The sequence below is a fragment of the Phocoena phocoena genome, chromosome 8 (assembly GCF_963924675.1).
Source record: "Phocoena phocoena chromosome 8, mPhoPho1.1, whole genome shotgun sequence".
Classification (NCBI taxonomy): domain Eukaryota; kingdom Metazoa; phylum Chordata; class Mammalia; order Artiodactyla; family Phocoenidae; genus Phocoena; species Phocoena phocoena.
Genome location: NC_089226.1, coordinates 54,008,894 through 54,030,085, shown reverse-complemented (window position 1 = coordinate 54,030,085; position 21,192 = coordinate 54,008,894). Strand labels below are relative to the sequence as shown.

The following is a 21,192-nucleotide window of genomic DNA, read 5'->3' as shown; positions in this document are numbered from 1 at the left end:
ATGGTACCCACCCCGAGAGGGGCTCACGGAGCCCACTCACTGGTCTCCAGTTTCCCACTCCTACCACGTGTGGGCTGAAAGCTCCCAGGACCATCAACTAATCAAGCTCTTGCTCTGATAACACGGGGTAGATCCCTGTCCGTTCTCTCTTTCTCCGTGTCAGCATCTGTCCTACAACTCGTGGCTCATGATGTAAGAGAATGCCTCTGAGGAGGGAGAAGCATAGGATTGTCTCACAGGCGCTGATACCTCGTGAATGCTTGTGAGCTCGTGGTTAAGGACTGTCTGATTACAAAAAAGAAACTCAAGAGCTACTGTTCAAAAGTGGACAAAGAACTCCAGAAGACCGTGTGGCCTTTCTTTATAACTTCCCTGCATCGGGAAGTCTGGCTTTGCTCGCTCTGGTGATTGCATTATCAGAGTATTATTTTGATCTTTACTCCCTGAGGAGGATTTGTTTGAGAATCAAGATTTATATGACTGGACAGTTCTCCTGGAACCTAGGAAATACTTCTGCATATCTGGCATCTTGAACAATCACAGCTTTGGGGTCAAGGTTGGAATTTTACACATGTAATCAGGAGCCAGCATTTCCCACATGTGTTTTGGGACCTCACAGACAAGGGGCAGTGAAGTGAACAAAATGACTATCATAGAAGTGATCCAAAATGTTGGTAAGTGTTTTCAAAGAAATAGGAAAAATTAAACACCTTCTTAAATTTAGCTATGATTTTCAGCTTTCTCTAAAGAAACTGGAGGTCAAGCCCCAGACTTAAGAGACTCATAAAATTCCTGGAAAAGACGTCCAAAAATACGTTTTTGATGACTCTGTGTTGACCATATCCTTGAGAAATGGATCCTAATCAATCCATCTGACCTTAACTTCTAGACTAGGGAAACTGGGTTCCATATACACAAGTGGATGTATTACTAGTAAGTAAGTAAGAGTGAAAATGAAAAAATCCTTTTTTATTTGTGGGATATTTTTAGGAGCAGGTGATGGGTGTGCAGTCTGTGGGCAGTGGAGGAGGGGCCGGAATTCCATCACCCCTGCAGGCCTCCTCCAGCCACCCCACTCTGTGATTCACAGAGGGAGGAACTGAAGCCCCCAGCGACCATGTGGTCTACCCACGGTGCTGTCACCAAGACTTTTCTTGAAGTTGCAAAGAGACAGATAATTCCTAACGTAAGGAATTAAGATTTGAAATAGTCTTGCTTTTTGACAAAAATATTGTCATGAAAGAGGATGCCACTGCCAAATATCCTTTCGTTCTGAAACCAACCTGTTTTGAGAAAAAACAGGGAGCTTCCATAAAAGAAAAGGTGGACCCAAGCCTCCAAAAGGAGATATTTAATTCCTACTATATAATCTGCTCTGGGAAATGTCACTGGGGTAAGAAGGTTTTTAAGCCGGGGACTTGACCCAAAGGAGCCCAGACTTGTCTTACTCTTTTATGCCAGCTGTTAGGGAACCAAGTCATTCTTTCCCGTTTACGGAGGGCAGCAGTGTGCAAATGAACAGGCCTTGCTCTCTTTGGATCCCACTGCATGGAGATCTCTGAATCAGCATCGTGGCTCCTGGCCTCTTCTCTGGTATGGGACAGAACCACATTGAAAAATACGAGCTAGCTGTGCGATGACCCATCAGATAATGATGAAATCTGACAACAATTAACACTTTGAATTTCTAACTTTTCACACCAGCAGTTTTTGCTTTTCCTAAATGATCCTCGCAGGGAGTGAAGTTCCCTGGAACGTAAGGAAGTGCTTCTTGTTACCATCAAAGATTAAAAAGGGGTTTCTCCTTCTCCTATCTATTCTGAAAAGAAAAAAGAAGGCACCGCCATTGTTTCCCTCGTTTGTATCTCGTACTCCTTCCCTTCCATCCAGCAAGGTTACTGAAGTGTTCCTTCGGCACTAGGGTGTTGGGTTTCTAGCGGGGATGCAGCTGGCCACGGGCAGAGACGCACAGAGGGCAAGTTGCCATGCGGGGAGATTAGACAGGGTCAAAGGAAACGCGCACCACACAATGAAAGGTAACAGAATTCCGAGCCAAAGTCCTTTCATCTGAGCCACTATGACTAGTCCTTTACTTCTTCAATGTCCTGTGACAGTTTTCTGGTATTTATGACTGTCAAGCTCCCTCTTGAATCGTGCACATTTACCTTGGTGTATTTCTTATCCGGAGAGGAGAAAACATCTGCAATCCCAAGGAGGAATCTGCTCTTAAAGAGTGACAACAGGGTGTGCAGGGGAGGTGGGAGGGGCTGGTCTGACTCCTTGGCATCCAAACAGAGATGTTCTTCAAGCTAGGTTGAGGAACATCCACGAGACACTAGCCGGAACACAGCCTGCCCACAAGCCCTGCCATGAATCATCTGTGACTGGACGCAGGGAGAATTCCCGTAAATCCCTCGTCATTTGACTCAGATGAGATGCTTTAACCTTATAAAAGTCTGACATCCAGAAACTTCTTGGAACTTGGTAAGGTGAGCCGAGGACTCTATAAGCAAGTGATAGAAAACAGAATGCATTCTCTCTGGGCTGGATTTTGGTTTTAATAGGGATGGGTCCCCTCTGGGCTGGGAGGCTAAAAGGTCAGCTTGTCCTTAGTCATGCAGAAAAGTGAAGGTGAAGGAAGGGCAGAGTTGAAAGAAGCAGGTGGGCCTCTCTGGTGACTAGGGCTGCTTTTCTTTAAGAGGTGTCCAGGGCGGCCGTGGGATAGGATGACACTGACAGAAGGAAGCCACCCAGAGGCGCACAGTGAGACAGCGCGGCGCGTTCTGCTATGGAAAAGCAGGGTGGGCTGCCGGCGGCTATGGAGCGGCTCTGGACTCTGGTAAGAGTGTGGCTGGCCAGCTAGCTGTGGGACTCTGAGACCAACCGGAATAAGAAGGCCCAGCCTCTGGGAAGGATGAGAGCCAGAGGCCTCTGCAGAAAACCTGGGCTTTGTCCTGCAAGGACTGCAGAGCAAGCAGCTGGCGAGGAGCTCCTCCCCAAGGCTCAGAAAACCAAGCCTCAACTTCCAGTCCTACTTCTTAACAGTTAAGTGACCTTGGGCCTCAGGTCCTTGAAAAGGCGGGGGGTAATACGTGTGCCTCCACAGGGTGATGGGTGGGAGTGGGACAGAACGCAGTCAAAGCCCTTAGCACAGTGCTCGCCACACTGTAAATACTCAAAAGTCAGAACCCACTATTATTAATATTAGGAAGTGTAAGGTATCCCACTGCCATTGATAAAAAGGGCGATGGTGTGGAGGCAGGGATGCTGAATAAAAACTAATTTCAGGCTGCAAAACAAAAGGCATGCGGCCTAAAACAATATGAAATAAGAGGTAGCTCCATTTGCTCAAAATTCCTTTGTCCCTCATAATCTTTGGGGCTTGCCTCCCAGTTTCTGTAATCAAGAGGTGACTGTCAGAGCTGGAGAGGCACCCGGAATCCTGTCTCCTAGAGCCATGTGCTTGCCATTTGATCACAGACCCTTCCTTGAAAAAAATGGAAGGGGAAGAAGTTAAAACACACATACACAGACCAGTTGATTCAATAAAGACCTTTTGGTGAGTGTTCATTCCAGGATAATAAACCAAGCAAACGTCTGGCTGTGTTTAAAATCAACAAAACCAGCAGGAAAGGCAGAAAGAAGGGAACAGAGTGATCAGCTTGTTTTGAAAGCTGCCAACAGTGCTGCTTCAGCAGGGGCTGGTGCCAAGGAGCCACCAGGAGAGGAGAAAGGAGACAAATGCAGACGGGACGGAAGCCGAGGACAGGGGAGGGGGGAGATCCCAGGTCTAATGGGATGCAGATGTGGCCTGGGGCCTGCGGGAAGCTTTCCCCAGGATCCCAGGCATCTTCGGGAGCTCCAGCCTAGGAGGCTACTGGGGGTGTTCAGCGCTAAGCCCAAGACCTCCCAACCAGACCATAAACTTGATTTAATGGCTATGTTTATGGAGTACTGTACGATGTGCCAGCCTGTACTAAACTCTTTACGTGCATTATTATCCCCATTTCACAGGTGAGGAATCTGAGGCTCCGAGAGGCCTTGGGACTTGCTCACAGCTGCTAAGGTAGAGTCATCTGCCTCATGCCTGAACCCCAGCTCCTAACACAAAGTTATACTGCTTTTGGCCCGGGAAGGGCTAAACCCAAGGCACGCTGACCAGCTAGCTGAGATCGGGGAGATGCAGGGTGGGAGGGAAAAGGTTAAAAATGTCCTATTGTGAGTTTGAGTCCAACTGATGTCTAGGAAAAGCCAACCATAATGTCGTCAGATGAAAGGACTTTTGGCCCAGTTCCCACATGCGACAGGGGCCCCGAAGTGCCCGACAGACAACGGCACCGCGCAGCCCTGGAGAAGGTGCGGGGGCCTGGCCCTCATACCGATGGTGCAGTGCTCGCCGTTCCAGCCCGGGCTGCACTCGCACTTGCCGTCCCGGCAGGTCCCATGCTCGGCGCAGCGCGGGTGGCAGGCGCGCTGGTCGCAGGCCGCCCCCATCCAGCCGTCCTCGCAGCGGCAGGTGCCCCCCACGCAGACGCCGTGGCCACCACAGTCGGCCGCACAGATCTCTGGGTGGAGGGAGGGAGAAGGGGGAGAGAGAAAAGACAAGTATTGAGCCAGTCGTTCTTGGGAACAAGGGTCACACGCTCTGTGAGCAGTCGCGATTCCAGAGGCTCAGGAGGCTAATCTCTGTGGACAAGGACCCTCGGACAAGAACAGTTCTCCAGCCAGAGGCCTGTCCCAAGCCCCTTTCCTCGCCAAAATAGGATGGACTGTAGGGCTCTGCTCTGTTCACTTTTCTCTGTGGCCAGCCTGTCCCCGCTTCTGTGCTTACCGCTTCCAAAGGGGACCGCCCTTCTGAACAGATGCGAGGAGAAGTCAAATTTAATTAAAAACCAGTTACGTGTGAAAACAAAGTGAGGATGAGCCAGGCGAAGTGCCTGTGGGTCTGGCTGGGGTGCATGAAGGGTCCTGGGCTTGCACTTCATTCCAGCTTTGACTCTAATTGAGATGGGAGGAAAGGGGAGGCTGGACCCCCGCGTCCCAGGGGGGTTCTCTGGTGCTCTGCTGGGTTTATGTTCAGTTCCCCTGCTCACTGCTTCATCACCCCAACTCCAAGCACCATCTAAATGGCTTTTCCCATCCAAAGCAAACAGCTGGACTGGGGGTGGAGGCACTTCACAGCCAGACTGGAGCTGCCCAGCCCTTCACAAAGGCCTGTCTGTGAGATGGTGCAAAAGACACATGCGACCTGATCCACAAGCCCCTTGGGCCCAGGGCCAGCGACAACTTCACGGTTACTCAGGCAGAGGTTGTGAGAGCTTTGAAACACAACTCCTTTTTAGGAAACCAGTTGAACAACTGGGGCCCTTGATGCTCTCTGCCAGGGCTGTGATGGAGACCCTGACTCGATTCTGTGCCTCGTGGCCCAACATTCTTCAAATGAAGATCCCAACACCTTTAATTTCTTTCAAATTAAACTGACTGGCACCCACGTCAAATTGCATTTGCACATTACCCCTTCCAAGCTACACTCCTGGCTTGGAAGCTACTAACAGTCCAACTACTTTTGAAAAAAAAATTAAGTTAGATCTCAGAGGCTCAGAACTTCCATATTAATCTACAAGGCAACGGCTAAAATGTTCAAGAATTAAAAAATAAGCAAAACAGAAAACAGTAATAGTTCCCATTTATGGTGTGTTCCTATGCCTGACATCTTGCCAAGCAAAGCAGCTGGAAAGGGAGTTAATGCGTGCAGTACCACACTGGGTTTCTCAGCTCCCCAGGGGAGAGAAAGGCTGCTGTAAAATGTGTGCAAAGAGCCCTGACCTGGAGCCAGGGAACCTGGGTTCTATGCCAGACTCAGGAGCAGAAGCTGTGTGGCCCTGGGCAGGTTCCTTGACTTCACTGGTGATGCTGCCTCACAGCACCTCTTCTACCCATCAGGGCTATGCTGAGCATTCGGTGAAGTGGACAATAGAAAAGGGCATGGCAAGATCACTAACTCAAGAAAGATTTCTCAGGACAGTGAGCTTTAGACTATGTGTCCAAAGACCAGGTTTGTGAGGTCTGTGTCTGCTCAGCCACGGATCTGCTGTGTGACCTTGGGAAAGTCACTTGCCCTCTCTGGGTGTTGGTTTCCTCATCAACTGCAGGGGGGACCTGATGGCATCTAAGACTGTGGGAGTCTATGATATAAACATCCTCCATGTCACACAGCACGATCTATCCCTAAGGCTCGGCTGGAGTGTCCCTCCTCCTCTGAGAAGTCTCCCACGATTCACTCAGTGGTTGTTCTCTTGCTCCGTGCCTTTCCATGTGACGTGGTAGACTGCTTCTCCATTTCTGCGTGTCTCACTGTCAGACTCAGGACAACCTGAGGCTGGATGAATTCTGATCACCTCTAGGCCTGGTACCCAGCACAGATCTTGGCACAGAACAGACCCTTAATTAAGGTTTGCTGGATAATGAATAAATCCATGTGTGCCTGGGGTTACAGGTGCCTAAGAATTTAAAACAATTCAGGTACACCCTGCTCAGCCTGGCTGAGAGTCAGTCCAGGTCTATCCGTCTGCTTATCTCTGGTGGGTTGCCCTTGTGAAAACTTCCCAAGCGAGCGTGGAGCTGTGGAGCAAAGTGTCAGGACACCCAGCAGCCCTCCAGGAAGGGGATTTTCTCAAGATGCTCTTCAAGTTTCCTTCCCTTCTTGCTCACATGGACAATGTCCTGGATTTTTCTCAAGATGAAGAATGACAATCTCGGGTCCCCGGTCTCCCTATATCCTAAGTCTGAAATTTCCATCCCTCCTGCACAGCGCTGCAAGGGCATAGACCCAGGTGACTCCGGAGGCAGGGCCTGGACTCAGGGCTGGCTGGGACTTTCACCTGAGAGCCTGGAGGAAAGATCAGCTTAGCATTCTGGGGGGTTTACTCAGCACATTTTCTAGGTGGTAGTTTATGGTGTGAAAGTAAACTTCCAACAAGCCTTCTGTTCACCAAGGTGTGAGCCTGGAGAGGGACAGGCTGTGGGGCAGCCTTCCTCGGGGCGCTTGGAGTTCACGGTCTTGGTGTTTTGGGCTGCGGGGCACTTGAAGGTCACGGGCTTGAGAGCAGAAGAGGCAGGGCTTCCCCAGCACTTGACGGCCTCACTTCAGGTCTTCACTACTGGGTAGTTCATTCCTTTACTAGTTAACTTTGAGGCAGTGTGTGTGAAAGAGCGTAAGACTTGGAATCAGGTGTGACTCCAAATCTTGGTTCTGCCAGTTGTGGGACCTTAGACAGCCTCCTCAACTGCTCTGAGCTTCATTTTCTTCCTCCGTAAAATAGGGATGATGACAGCACCCACTTCAGAGGGTACACAGCCCTGATATACAGCTCATACCGATTCCTTTATTCTTCCAGTAATAGTCCATGCCTGCCTGCTATGTGCCAGAAACTGCACCGGGTGCTAGGAATACAGAGGTCAATAAGACACAGTCTCTGCCCCACAGGAGATCATTGCCCAGACAAAGCCCAAACTGAGTGCTAAGATCAGCTGAGTAATCTACAGCTGTTACTCACTTCGGCACCTTTCTGCTTACGTGCAATGAAAAAAGAACCGTGAATCTTAGGATCAGACAGATTTGGTATCTATTCTTGGCTTTGTCACTTATTGGCTGGGTAATCTTCAAGGTGCAAGTTAGACAATTCATTGACTCTCGATTTCCATTTCAGTAAAATGAGGCTAGTAATTCCCACTTTACCAATCTTACACGGCTGGCGTTAGATCAACTGAGGTAATGTATGGAAAAGCCATTTTTGGCTTAATAACTTAACACTTATATCAGGTTTTACAGTTTACAAAGCACCCTTCACATACAGTTTCTCATTTAACTATCACAACAATGCTGGCTATTATCCTTCTTAGAGGTGAGGCTACTGAGACCCAGAGAGCATAGGGGAACTCTACAAGGTCGTGTGTTCATCTGGTGCTTTCTCCTCATTTTGACAATCCTCAGGGCAAGGCTGCAAGATGAGCATTTTACAGATATGGAAACTGAGTCACAGGCTAGACAGAGGCAGGCTCTCCTTTGAGGGAACCTCCTGGTTCTTCCAGCAGATCTCCCCTCGTTTCTGGTCCTGTTGTTTATCCCTTGTTACGTTCAAGTCAGACCCTGGCTATGTGTGAGATGCAATGAGATTCTTTACACAGAGTTTCCCAGACACCCGAGCTCGCTTTTCTCCTCTGGAGACTGCGGGGCTGTCCCTCCAAACTCTCCATCTCCCCGCCAGTTTACACTAGACATGCTGCCTTGGCGCGAAGCTACAGCTGCCTGGTGGCTGAGCACCCCTCCATTAGCCCTTTACAAGCTGGGTTGTGAGCTCTTACACATTTTAATGGAAGGGGCCTGAACAGGGTGACCTTGACGTTTATGTGGTGCTAACTGATGGTAACACAACCTGTCAGTGTTGAGCTTCTCTTCTGCAGATGGGCTCTCTGCCCAAGTGCAGGAGACCCACTGCCTCATGACGGGAGCAGAAACCTGAGATTCTGCTTCATTTGGTCTCAAGTTGTAGGCCCCATTGTTATTTTTTTATGTACCTCAATTTTTTTTTTTTTTTTTTGTCCTTGAAATAAAAGGAACTGCTTTATTTTTGCTTCTCTGATTCTGCTTTTACACTGAAGCAGATATAACTTCCCAGAGTGGCTGGTGAAAACCAAATAGGATGATGCTAAAGAATGTGCTTTGACAGCTCCTGTGCCCTTCATGTAATGTCAATGGTACTTTGTGAAATCTGGGTCACAGCTCCTAAGTCTCAAGTTTGCTCGGTTGTAAACTGGGGGTGACACTGACTACTGCAGAGAGCTGGTGGAGGAATCACCCTCATTTGCTTCATTTCTTGAGCGCTCACTGGGTGCAAATCTAAGGGTGAGCAGGCGCTGGGGGATCCGATGGTGAGTATGACAGACACGGCTCTTTCCTGACCTCAAGGAGTGACATTCTAGCACGGCAGACGGACGTAACCTAATTGAATTAAATGCGTTAGGATGAACAGAAGTGAAGCTTCTAGTATGCAGCCTGGCACATAGTCAGGATATGATAAACTGTGCACACACATATTCTTATAAGAAAGGAAATGGGGTGCAGTGGCAAGTGTTATCAGACTGAAGTCAGATCAGATGTGAATTCTGACTTATGCAACACACCTGGCACAAGCAAGCATTTGATAAAGGCTAAGCGACGGTCATGTGATCAACATCGGCACTGTCTGACTACATGCTGGACGGTAGGGGCCTGGGAGGAACCCTCTGACGTACCATAGAGTACACAATCCATACAGTCGACACGGATTCAGATTCCGACTCTCCAGTCTCCTTGAGTCCTTGCGGAGCCCTTGGGAGAATGACTTAATCTCTCTGGACCATACTTCTTCACCCCCAAAACAGGGAGAGTAATAATGGTCCCCTACAGGGTGAGTGAGTGGTGGTAACTGAAGGAAAGGGTAAATGTGAATGGCTCTATGTAATCTGTGTTATGTATGTTGTGTTCCGAACATTAACTGATTGATGGAGACCTACGGCATCCTGTATCAGTGCACCTCCGAGTCACCGAGAAGGGAAGCATCTCCCTGAAGAGCAAGATATTTTCTAGCAGCAGAGCCTCAAAATTTGAGTATGAAACTCTTTCTCTGGTTACCTAGCATGGCACCATCAGCCATGACCATTAAAACCCAGGTAGAAGCCACCTGTATGTGTAGCTTCGGCTTCCTCTTAAAAGCGGGTGAAAATCCCCAACTGTCCTAAAGTGTCATTCCAAGTCTCTAAAGTTCTTGGCTGAACTATACAGGGCCTTGGAGAGCAACCAGGTCAGGCCCAAGAACACCCTGGCTCTTCTCCTGGGGAAAGCCACCCCCCCCCCAAGCACCTCCCCTTCCCCACCCCACCTCTGCCCTGCCTCATTGGTATCCACGTCTGTCTTCTCTCTAGACTGGAAGCCCACCTGATGGCAGGCTCTAGCTTTTACTCATCTTGGTTCCCAGCAGCAGGCACCAGGTCTGGCAGAGAATGAGCTTTCAACAAATATTTGTTGAAAGAACAGATGAATTTTTAAAAAATCTCATGGAAGAGGTGTTATGTCAGTTGGCTCAACTCTATCCCAGCACCATATTGTACAAAATTTATTTGGTTAAATATATTCACACAGAGGCTCAGCCTTCTTTGTGCTTAACCTTCTTAGAAACTTATCTTCTCCAATCTCCGACTGATAGCTTGTAACCTTAAAGTGTCTCAGTTCTTACACCCTCACACACATCTTCCTTCGCACCAATACCCGTGTCATACCTGTTCCCTTTCTATGATGTGGAAGCAGGTGGACACATAACGAAAAGGGTGGGAAAAATATATGGTTTGGCTATTGGTTAATTGTGCTCCAAAGTGTATACACGAGGAAAAAAGCTGCTCCAGTCTCCTCTCATTACATGTTAATCCCCATATGAACCTGGATGAAGCCTGGGACCTATCACAGCTACGTTTTAATTTGTCTGGACTTACTTTACAATCCTGTTCATTAAAATAGCTGGTAAGGGAAGTTGTGCCTCTCCCCTAAAGGGAAATACTTATATATAATTTTCCCGTAAAATTTCTTTGACTTGGAAAGATGCTCAAAATTGACACAAGTCGGGGATAGAGGGGACCCCACACAAGGATCTGTGTGCTTTCCTGCTGAGTAAGGAACAGATACAGGTGAAGCTGTCTTTGAAATTCAGGGATGTGAAAGCAGAGCCTTGGCCCCATGTGACCTCCTGGGAAGCCCTTTAATAAGTCTGTATTTGGCACTAAAAGGGATAATAGGGAAAACTGTTCTATTCTGCTTAGGACCTGAGGTTCTTAGAAGTGACCTTAAGAAATTTTAGTAAGGGTTAAATAATTTTAAATGATTTCCACTAGGATTTTCTGTTGCATCGCTAGCTCATCTGAGTTAGTGCCCAGTTTGGGGGATTTTTCTGAAATCCTGGTCCTTGAAAATTCCTTGGGGGAATTTCTCATGAAATCCTTGGACACTTTAAGTCCAAGCTACACTAAACAGCATTTGAGGCAAAAATAAGGAGAAACTGTAGAACCACTATTGGTGGCACACAAATATTACCTCATTAAATCCTCACAACATCCCTGCAATTTTATTTTCACTCCCTTCCCATCACTGAGGAAACTGCTTGGAGAGACTAAGTGACTTACTCAAAGGTACTTAGCTAGAATGAAAGGTGACTATGATTAACACAGCTTTTTGGTCTGTGAACTGTGGGATCAGGTTTAGGCAAAACCTCAGCTGTAATCTGACATATTTCCTTATCAATTATGTATTAGATCCTCACCTCAGCTAGACTAGAGAATCTCTGAAATCAGAGTCTGATTTCACCCTGACTCAATGTTTATCATGTTAAGTACTTTTCCTTTTGTTTGTCTGTTTATCTGTCTTTTCAACCTCCATCCATCCATCTGCCTGTCCATCAGCTCATCCATCTGTCCATCAACCCAATCATCTAATCATCCAATCAGCTATTAAGTCAACAGGCCATCTAACTGCCCATCTATCCATCCATCCATCCATCCATCTCTCCATCCATCCATCCATCTGTTTGACCTGGGCTAGTTAATTCATCTTTCTGTGCCTCAGCTTTCTCTTCTGCAAAAAAGGATAGAGACACCAACACCTCGGGTTCATGTGAGGCTTAAAAGAACATCATGTAATGTGCCTAATGTCATGTACATCTTTTACAGAGTAAACACTCACTACATGGCAACTATTTTACGTTTATGTGCTAGAAAGGGCCAGGGGAAGGGAGGGTTTGAAGATACTGTGGAGAGCAAGGGGAGGACGTGAACAACTGAGGTTCCTCTCAACAGCCGGAGAGGACTGGATCTGGAGCATAATCAGAAGGACAGGCTTCCTGGGTCCCTCATGCCCTGGGGAGAGGTAAGTGGCAAAGACCCGTGTAAGGGACAGACCAGGATAATGAGAGAGCACTTCAACCACGGCCTCCATATTCTCAGTGAGGTGGGAGTCTCTGCTGAGGAGGACGCTAATGGATAGATGTGGACATCTGAAAGAGTCCCCTGGGGACTGAGTGTAAGAACTCACAAAGTACCAGAAGAACTGCAGCTCGAAGGACCCAGGAGGGGCTGAAGATCGTGAGCGTGACATGATTTGGCTTAAAGCACTCGGAAGCCCGGCTGTAAGATCAGAGATGGTGAGTGGCTGGAGCGATCCTGGGTTTTGCAAGGTGGATGTGGAAGAAAGGCACAGAAACAGGGAGCCGAGAGTGAGGAAGGAAGACAGCTGGAAGTAAAGGACTGAGGGAACAGGGGGAAATGAAGGAGGAGGAGGGTGAGTCAGGAGAGAGCTGGGCAGGAAGTGGCCTGGATGTGGCCAGGGGCTCACCTTCAGGTGGCTTTAGGGGTTAAGAGACAAAAAGAGGAGGAAAATGTAGAGGAGCAGTTTTCTTGGTCAGAGCATGAGAAGGTATCTTAGGGATTCTCTAACCATCCTGTAGACAGGAAAACACGGGCCAAAGAGAGGAAGTGTCTTGTCCTTGGCCACACAGCCATGTGCGTATTAGTACTTGAGTAAGAACTTAATGGCTGCCTTAGGAAACAGTCATGTAAGGGGCCAGCTAGATAAATGGCTAAAGGCGGGGAGGCCTCACCACTCTTTGGCCCCCTCCTCTGTGCCTCTGCATAGGCTGCTTTCAGGGTCTACGTGCTCCTTTCCCCCAGTCTTCACATGTTGAAGTCTGGCTCCAATGCCACCTCCTCCCTGAAGCCTCCTTCCAGAGCCCACACTGGAAGGGGCTTCATTTCCTGCCTTCCCAAAGCACTTTATGCAAACCTTTATCAGGGTTGTTAGTCTACCTGTGTTGCTTCCAGAACCCTGCCATCATCAGATTAGTCTCTGTACTCTGTAGTGAGTCTCACACAGAAAATGTATCTTTTGACTGCATCCATGTACCGCCAGATTCCAGTGGTCTGAGGCAGGGCACTCCAGTAACTATTCAAGGTACTATGATTTTGCACAGGGCAGAGGCCTGGATTTGGGCAAGCTGGGTATCAAAGCCTTCTTTGCTACTTCCCGGCTCTGGGAAACAAACATTGCACATATCTGAGCCTTATCTTGGTCATTTATAAAACGGCAGTAATGAATCTTAAAATTGATTTAAAAATATATTGAGGACCTACTATATGCCAGATACTCTTAGAATCTGGGGATTCAGAAATTGTATTAAGTTATTCCCATCCTCAAGGAACTCAAGTCTATCTAGTTGTATAAGTGAGCACAACGAAGCTGGCCACCATGCCTGGCACACAGTAGGCCAATTACAATTTAACTCTCACTTCCACAGGTCAGATATCCCTGCATTTTGAACAATGTGGCTCGAATATAGCACCCACTCTCTCTCCCTCCCTCTCCCACAAAATTGGGCAGATGGCTTTTTAGTCTCAGTGCAGGTTACAGGAAGAAGTCAGGAGGGAGGAAGGTATAGGAAAGGAGCATCTGACTTCCTTACAGTAATGAATCTTCTTTTGACATTGAGGCCAAACCCAAGTCACTCTCCTGTGCTTCTCAACTTCCATCCCTATCACCTGAGAGTCAGAGCGGCTCCAAGCCGTGCTTCGGTCCCCCAGATCTAGATGGCAGAAAGCTAATGAGCCTTGGAAACCACATGGCCTTTCACCTCACTCAAGGAGCTCAGAAAGCTTTCAAACCACGCAGAAAAATGGATTCCAGTACGTTGGTGCAGAGCAGTCGCCAATCTATTCCCCCAGGACTAGAATTTCAAGCTTTATGAAGCACCTATCACAGGAAGTAGTAAGTCGCCTCTATTCACCTTAATTGGAGGGTATCTGGCTTCCTGATTAAAGGAGTTCAAAGCTAGCATGGCGGAGGCCTCCAAATACGCTCTGACTTTGCAGAATGATAACAAGCCGAGAAAGGACTGGTGAGCAGAGAAGCCAAAAAAGGTAACTGGCCAGGGCTGAACCACTACCCCACTGAAAGGGCCCAACTGGGTATACTGAAGAGATAGCTGATGTTCAGACCTCCAGTCCTGATACCCTTTTGTGAAGGTCCACCTCTCCACCTCCACCATGGACACCTCCTCCTAGAAGTCTCCCAGGCACCTCAAACTGCATGCCAATATTAGAATAAGATTTCTAAAACCAAACCTGACCACGTCACAGCTCTGCCTGAAACTTTTCAGTGCCTTCCACTGACAGATAAAACCTAAACTCTTTCAAGGCCATTCATCATCTGATGCCTGCTAACTTCCTTCACCTCTTCTCCCTCTCACTACTGCCACAAATATCCTAAGCTAAGCTACTCTAAACTGTGGTGCTTTCCTAGAAAATGCCAGGATCTGTCTCATCTATGTACTTGTTGCAAATCTTTGACTTCCACAGTGGGCTGCTGCAAGGTGCTTGCCTCTTTCTTCCATCTCTGACAATTCAAATCCAACCTCCATCACCCACCTTAAATCCCACTTCCTCCAAGAAGCCACCTTGATCACCCCGGCTGAAAGCAACTGCTCTTTTCCTGAACCCCTGTAGTATTGCCAGGTCCACCACGGTCATGATCCAATTTACATGGTTCCTGGCAGTGTCACCAAGTGAAGTGGTACCTTGTAAACCTGATACCTGATCCATGGTCAGTATCGGCGTAAACCTTGGTAATAGCCAATGGCAGGATTATGCAGGGGATAAGCATGGGTTCTGAACCCAGAGAAGGCTGGATTTGAATCTTTTCTTTCCCAGAGTGCCTTTGGGAAAGGCACTCAAGTTCCCTGAACCCTGGTTTCCTGAGAATAACACCGTCTGCAATTTCAGAGGCTTATATATTTGTTGTTTGAATAAATCATGAAGCACATACATGGAGGAGTTCTGTAAAATGTAAACAAAATTTCCATTCAAAGGATAGTTATTATTTTAAAATTACAAAGTTACCATACCAGCCGTTTGATTCAGGAAGACAGCCAGAGATTTTGTACAAGATATCAGCTTGGGCATCCAAATAGAAACCTAATTCTGAAGCCCAATTTCAGAAGGGCTTAGATTTGCATACTGAAGAGCTCCAGTTGTAATAGAAAATGTTCCAGGGCTGTCGGCGGGAATTCTACTAAATTACAAAGCTGCCAGCTTCTGGTTTATCAACCTTTGACTCTGGCAGTATTTAGTAGCATGCCTGTTTGGGCCCAATTTCCCAGGCTTTGATTAAATGTTAGGAAGTGACCATCTCATTGTGTCTGAACCTCCACAGTACTTCCCAGGCAACTGGTGGGGTCTTCTCTGCCTCCTTCTAACACACGCACTTCTTTCTCTGCTTCATTGTCAGTCTCCTGGATATTTATTATTCTGAACTTTGAGTTTAGGCTGTCACTTGCTGTTGGGAAAGGGCACAGGAAATGTCAAGTCTCAACGGACATGATTCCTTGGGTGAAATTCTAACCTAGAGTTTCCCCTCCCATAACATACCTATACAGAAATAGCCCAGTCTGATCGTTTCCTTTTGATGTTTAATTGGATGTTGGTGCTGTGCTTTCTGGGCTGAGAAGCAAATGCTTCTCAGAGAGTGAACAATTCCCGCTACACAAATGCGACTTGTAACAGGGGAGAATGCTCAACGCTGAATCTAATTTTCTCTCCCATCCATGAACAGAAGACAATTTCTCTGGCATTACAGCATCTCACTCAGTCTTTCTGTCATTAGTAAGAATTAAATTCTGTTCCCTCAAATCTAAACGTAATTATATTTTGCCTCGTAAATAAAATTGAATTACCATTTTCAAAATTTAGGGCTAATGCAACTGCTATGTTTAGAGCTTTAATTTTTTTTAACCCTGTTGCTACTTTCAGTTTTTTTTTTTTTTTTTTTTTTCAATTGGGCTTATTTTGCTATCAATTGTGACTTCATTTGGTAACAGAGCTTTTCTGTTCCATATCTATCTGGTCATTATTGTTATTAATTACGCTTTGTGATTTGCTTTTCTTTTTGGTAGGGGAGGAGAGTAATAGAGAAGAAACTGGAAGCTCAAAGGATCTGAGTTTGAATTTTAGAAGGTCTCGCTAAGCTGAGGTAGGACCTAGGCCATGATGCACTGAGAGAGTTAAAGAGCGAGCCCTGACGTGGAGTCTGAAAGGGAAATCTTCAGTGCGCGTTGAAAGAGTTTTTAATTTGAGATTTTCAGCAAGACATTGAGTGGACTCCATGACTGGGACCCTGCCTGCCTCCCTGGCCTCACTTCCTCAGCTCCTACTCTCCAGTCAAACTGAAGGAGGACCGCTCTGTACTTCTGCACATGCTGTTCCCTCTGCTTGGACGGCCCTCCCCTCCTCTTCCACCAGGAGCCCCACCTCAGTCCCCTCTCACAATCTGGCTCACAAGTCTCCATCCTGGGGAAGACCTTCCCAGGTTCTTCTCTGTCCCCCTCTTGGCCGAGGGCACACTCCTGCCCTTGTGCACCCCCAACCCACCATAAATGCGACGGTCGGAGGCCTTAACACCTCATGACTCCGTGTCACCTCCTGAGTGGCCTGAGGCACGCTGATCCCCGGGGCCTAGAATGGTCCAGCACATGAGAGGTCAGGAAGGGCTGTGAGTGAACGGAGGGGGCGTGTGTGCTTGTCAGCAGTGGGTGCGCATCCGGAGCTCTTCTGGGGTGCTCTCTGCGGAGGCTGTGCTCCTCTCTGGAAAAAGCTCAGGAAGCTCAGTCCCTGAGCAGAGGCCAATGTTAGCGCCGCAGGGCCCTTGTGCTGGTGTCTGGGGATAAATGTGTCAGCACGTTAGTGACTCTTCACTTAGACGCGACGACCAGAGTCGGGGGTTGGGGGGAAGGGGGGTGGGTAGAGAGTCTCAGTAACCACAAGAAAACTGAGCCTCCGAGAGAGAAAGCAAGTTGTTCAGGTCACACAGACTCCAATCCAGTTCTGGCTCCAGACCTTCACCATATAAGCTGCCCTCAAACTTCAATTGCTTAGAGTTGAAGGACTGTTTGGCTAATTTAGACTTAGTCATGCATTCGAAAAAATATACATTAATACTTTATTTATTGAGTGCTTACTGAGTGCCAGCCACCATGCTAGGCGTTTTATATATACATATTAGAACTAATTTGAAAAACAGCCCTGCAAGGCAGGTCTCATTAGCCATATTCTTTGGATAAGCTCAGTCTTGAAATTCTAGCTTGGTCCCACTCCAAATCCCACGCAATTCTTTCTGACTGCACATGCTACGCCCAAATCCATACCACTGAATCTCTAAAAGATCTCCACCTGTTATTCCATGAAACCCAACTGCAATGAAATGATAAGAATCATAAACCACCAGCACGGGCATTTTACAATCAAAATCTCTGCCAGGTACTGCTTCTGTGAGCCGGCAACCCAAAGGAATAAAATGTAGTGAGAGGGCCCTCTCAAATAAAGGTCATTTATGGAAGACAAGACTGGAGAGAGCTTGTAGAGAAGTGGAAACGAGGAATGAATTTATGAGGCTGAGGACAGAGATGACTGGGCTGGGGTGGAGGGGAAGGAAGACCCGTGTGAGAGCCAGTGAAGGGGCAAATGATCAGAGCCGAATCTGATATGGTATTCTGGAAAATGCCACAGAGCCTGAAATCTTCTTTAGAAGATTTTAGAAGATTTAGAAGTCATTAGGCTCTGAAAGAAAGGTAGGCTTTTCCAGTTTTAAGGACCATCTCAAAGAGGTTAAATTCCTCCCCTTTTCTAAGGCAGCTCTGAACCAAGAGGGTGAAAAGCCAACTAAAGCACTTGAGGGGGCGGGTGTGGGGAGGGAGCCCTTCTGCTCCGCAGGGCTGCTGAGCGTGCCCCCTTTATGCAAATTGATGAGGCACCCAGCCCAGCAGGACCACTCCCTGGGGAAGGTGGCTTGAAGGAGGTGAAATGATGCCAGCTCTCATCCAGGAGGGGCTCTGGCTGGCTGGCACTGCCTGTGAAATGAACATGGGCTAGGTCTGGAAAGTGAAGGACGGGGCCCAGGAACTCGGTTTTAGCTTTGCAGAGTGTTATGGGGGCGTGGGGGGAGCGGATAAGGTTGGGGGTCGGGGGGGGGGAGGTGGGTGGAATCCTGAGAGAAGGGATTAGACTGTCCAGTGGGTAGTGTGCTGGGATCTTCTTGGGCAGAGCCTTTGGCTATAACCCCTCATTCTTCTTTGATAATTCCCTGGATAAGTCATTCATTCAATAATCACTAGAACCTAATGGCTGTCAGGCCATGCACTAGGGAGAATGACAGACACTGACTTCATGGGGTTCACAGTTTGACAAGAAAGAGGCACATTTATAATACATGGCTCGGCACACCGAAGAGCTTAGGAGAGGCCTTGAAGCCAGACTTGGGTTGCATCCGTGCTGTGCCACTTTCCAATGGGGAGATGCTGGCAAGGAATTTAACTTAGTTCTGACCTTCAGTTTCCTTATGTGGAAAACAGACGTGGTAATACTTCCTTTACAGGGTCCTTATGACCCTTAACTAAGATAATGGTTGAAAGCACTTAGTTCAGCACCTGATACATGGTAAGCATTAAGAAATGGACAACTCTCTAATTAATGCTCCGTCCTGTGACTTATCAGGAAAAAAGACAAGATTAATGGCAAAGAAACCTCTTTGGATGGAAAGAAGACTTGAGGTAAGAGCTGAGGACTTGGAAACAGAGGGCCTAGATTCAATTCAAATTCTGCCACTGATTAGTTACCGCGGGCAAGTCGTTTCCTCTCTCTAACGCCTTCCCATCTGTAAAACAACTGCAGTAGCAATCACCACCACCATCATAACCACCCCCATCACCACCCCCATCACTACCATCATCATCACCACTATCATCACCATCACCACCATCACAACCATCATCACCACCAGCGTCCCCAAAGACTGACGCAGTGAGGTTCCACTGGGCCCAGAGCTGAGGACAGAGGTGTATTCGGGGTGGCAGTGGGACATATAACCTGTGCTCTTCCAGGCCACAGGAATCTACTTAAACGGTTATCTTATATGGTTCGTCATTGACCACATCAATGAGGCAGGATTTAAGGAAGAATTTCTGAGATGAGACGGCAAGCCAAGCTGCTGAGAACCCAGAGGCCTGAGTAAACACTTGTGTAAAGTCTGACTTCACTGTTTCCACAAACCTAACCAAAGTGCTGGGAAACTTGTCAGCTCACATTTCATTACAGGCTGGTTGTTGAGTGCAGGGCATGTTGATTTAAGCTGCTTTCATTAAATCCTGTTCTCCATGCCAAACAGCATGACACTCATCTCAGGCAAGAGATGGTCCTGCTTCCTAGGAGGGCCAGACGGCAGGGGCCCATTTCTGCCAACCCCACCACCTAGAGTCAGTCCTATAGGATGTGTCTTCCCGCCTGCAGCTCCTGGTGAGAAGGCTCTGGGCAGTGCCTGTGCCAGCCCTGCCGTGCCAGGAGCAAATAACGTAAAAGGTGTGACCCGAGCTACCCTTGCTGGGTGTCTGACTTGTGCCAGCCGCCATGCTAACCACTTTCTCCGTATTTTCTCACTAAATCCTTACAACAATCCCACAGGTAATTTACCTAAAAGGAAAGGAGGGGAAGCAACTTGCTGAAGCCACTCAACTAGTGAGAAGTTCAGTGGCTGTTCACCACCCTGTAGCCGCAGCCCTGAGTACCAAGACAGCTCCCTGGCTAGAGCGGCATCTGCTCAATGAGGCATCTCCCACTTAGCTTTAGGGCCCAAACTCCATAGCTTTCAAACAGCTTCCACTCGGTCAAAGTGCCCTCAGAAGGGAGGGAGGGGGAAGACGGGAAGTGCTCCCCGCTACAGGCCCTGTTCTCGGGCACACGTGCATTATACAACTTAATCACCACGTGACCCTCTGAGGTGGGCACTGTTATTATTTCCATTTTTCAGACAAAGAAACCACAGTCAAGAAAAGTCAAGTCCCTTGCTAAGGTCACACAGTTAGCACGTGCAGAGCCAGGATGGAGCCTAGGCAGGTACAGCCAGGACAGCAGGGAGGGAGAACCACCATCAACGCGCTTTCACTAGCCTTCAAACTGGCTTCCGGCGGGAAGTGAGAGCCAGGGAGAAGCTATGGCCGTGGGGAGGCAGCGCGGGGTGCTGGGCAGCAGGGGGGCCCCAGGTTGGGCTCGGACTCCCAGCTGCGGCAGGCTCAGGGTGCCTCAGGTAGGTCACCGAGTCTCAGGGTGAGGGTGGGGATGGTACCATACCTGTCACCCTGCCTCCTGTGTGTGTGTGTGTGTGTGTGTGTGTGTGTGTGTGTGTGTGTGTGTGTGTGTGTGAAAAGGAGAGAGAGAGAGAGAGAGAGAGATCTTTGTATGCTTTGAAGCACTCAACAAACACAAATTGTTATCACTATTGCAAGGGGAGACAGGAATTTTGAAGTCATCTATTAAATTCCTGGCCTTGTGGCAATCACGACACTGATTTAGTCAGTTATAGGTTAGAGGTTTAAAAACTATAATCCACGTTTCTGAAAGGGCACCTTTCATCTTGCCTCTCTCAAATGCCTCCGTTACTGTCAAGGGCTCTCAGCAGTGCGTGCTGTAATCGGGCTCATAACATAGCTAACATTAACGGAGCCCATATCGCGCGCTGAGCAGCGTGCTACGTGCTTTTTTTACTTTATCTTAAATAATCCTCCAAATAATGATTTTCCAAATACTAATCCCAGGAGGTAGGTACGCATGTTATCTCCGTTTTACAAGTTACAGAAGTGAAGCAACTTGCCCAAAGTTATAACTAGTAAGCAGCAGGGCCAGCATTTGCACCGAAGACTGTCAGACTCAGAGACTCTCCTTATCACACGGAGCTCTCTGCGTTAGCTTGTGAGGCCCTCTGTTTGACAGCAGCTCTGGGAAGTGAGAGGCACGGAGTTGAGGAAAATGGGCACTCGCAATTCTATTTAAGGCCCTTGCAATGGGCCTGCTGTCTCCTCTTACAGGGCCAACTCAAGAATGCCTAGCGATCGCGCTCAAAGTTACACCTGCCTCCGTCAGAGGCTGTGGAGTCTCATCAGGGATTAACAATGCACGGACAGTTACAGTTCTATCAGAAACTAGCTTTGTGGCCACATAATGAACAATACAACCCAGTGTAGATTTCGGAGGAGCATTCCTTATATTGCCATAAACAGAGCTGTATAAAAAGACTTATTC

The 21,192-nt window shown here is 47.9% G+C and overlaps 1 protein-coding gene across 1 annotated transcript in view; it reads right to left on the bottom strand.

Moving 5' to 3' along the window:
• The window catches only part of TENM4 (teneurin transmembrane protein 4), a 385,687-nt gene that overhangs the window by 116,429 nt on the left and 248,066 nt on the right, over positions 1–21,192 (bottom strand). Inside the window, exon 12 of the mRNA XM_065882183.1 lies at positions 4,380–4,565. Within this exon, the coding sequence (XP_065738255.1) occupies positions 4,380–4,565 (186 nt within the window). The remainder of the gene's footprint in view (positions 1–4,379; positions 4,566–21,192) is intronic.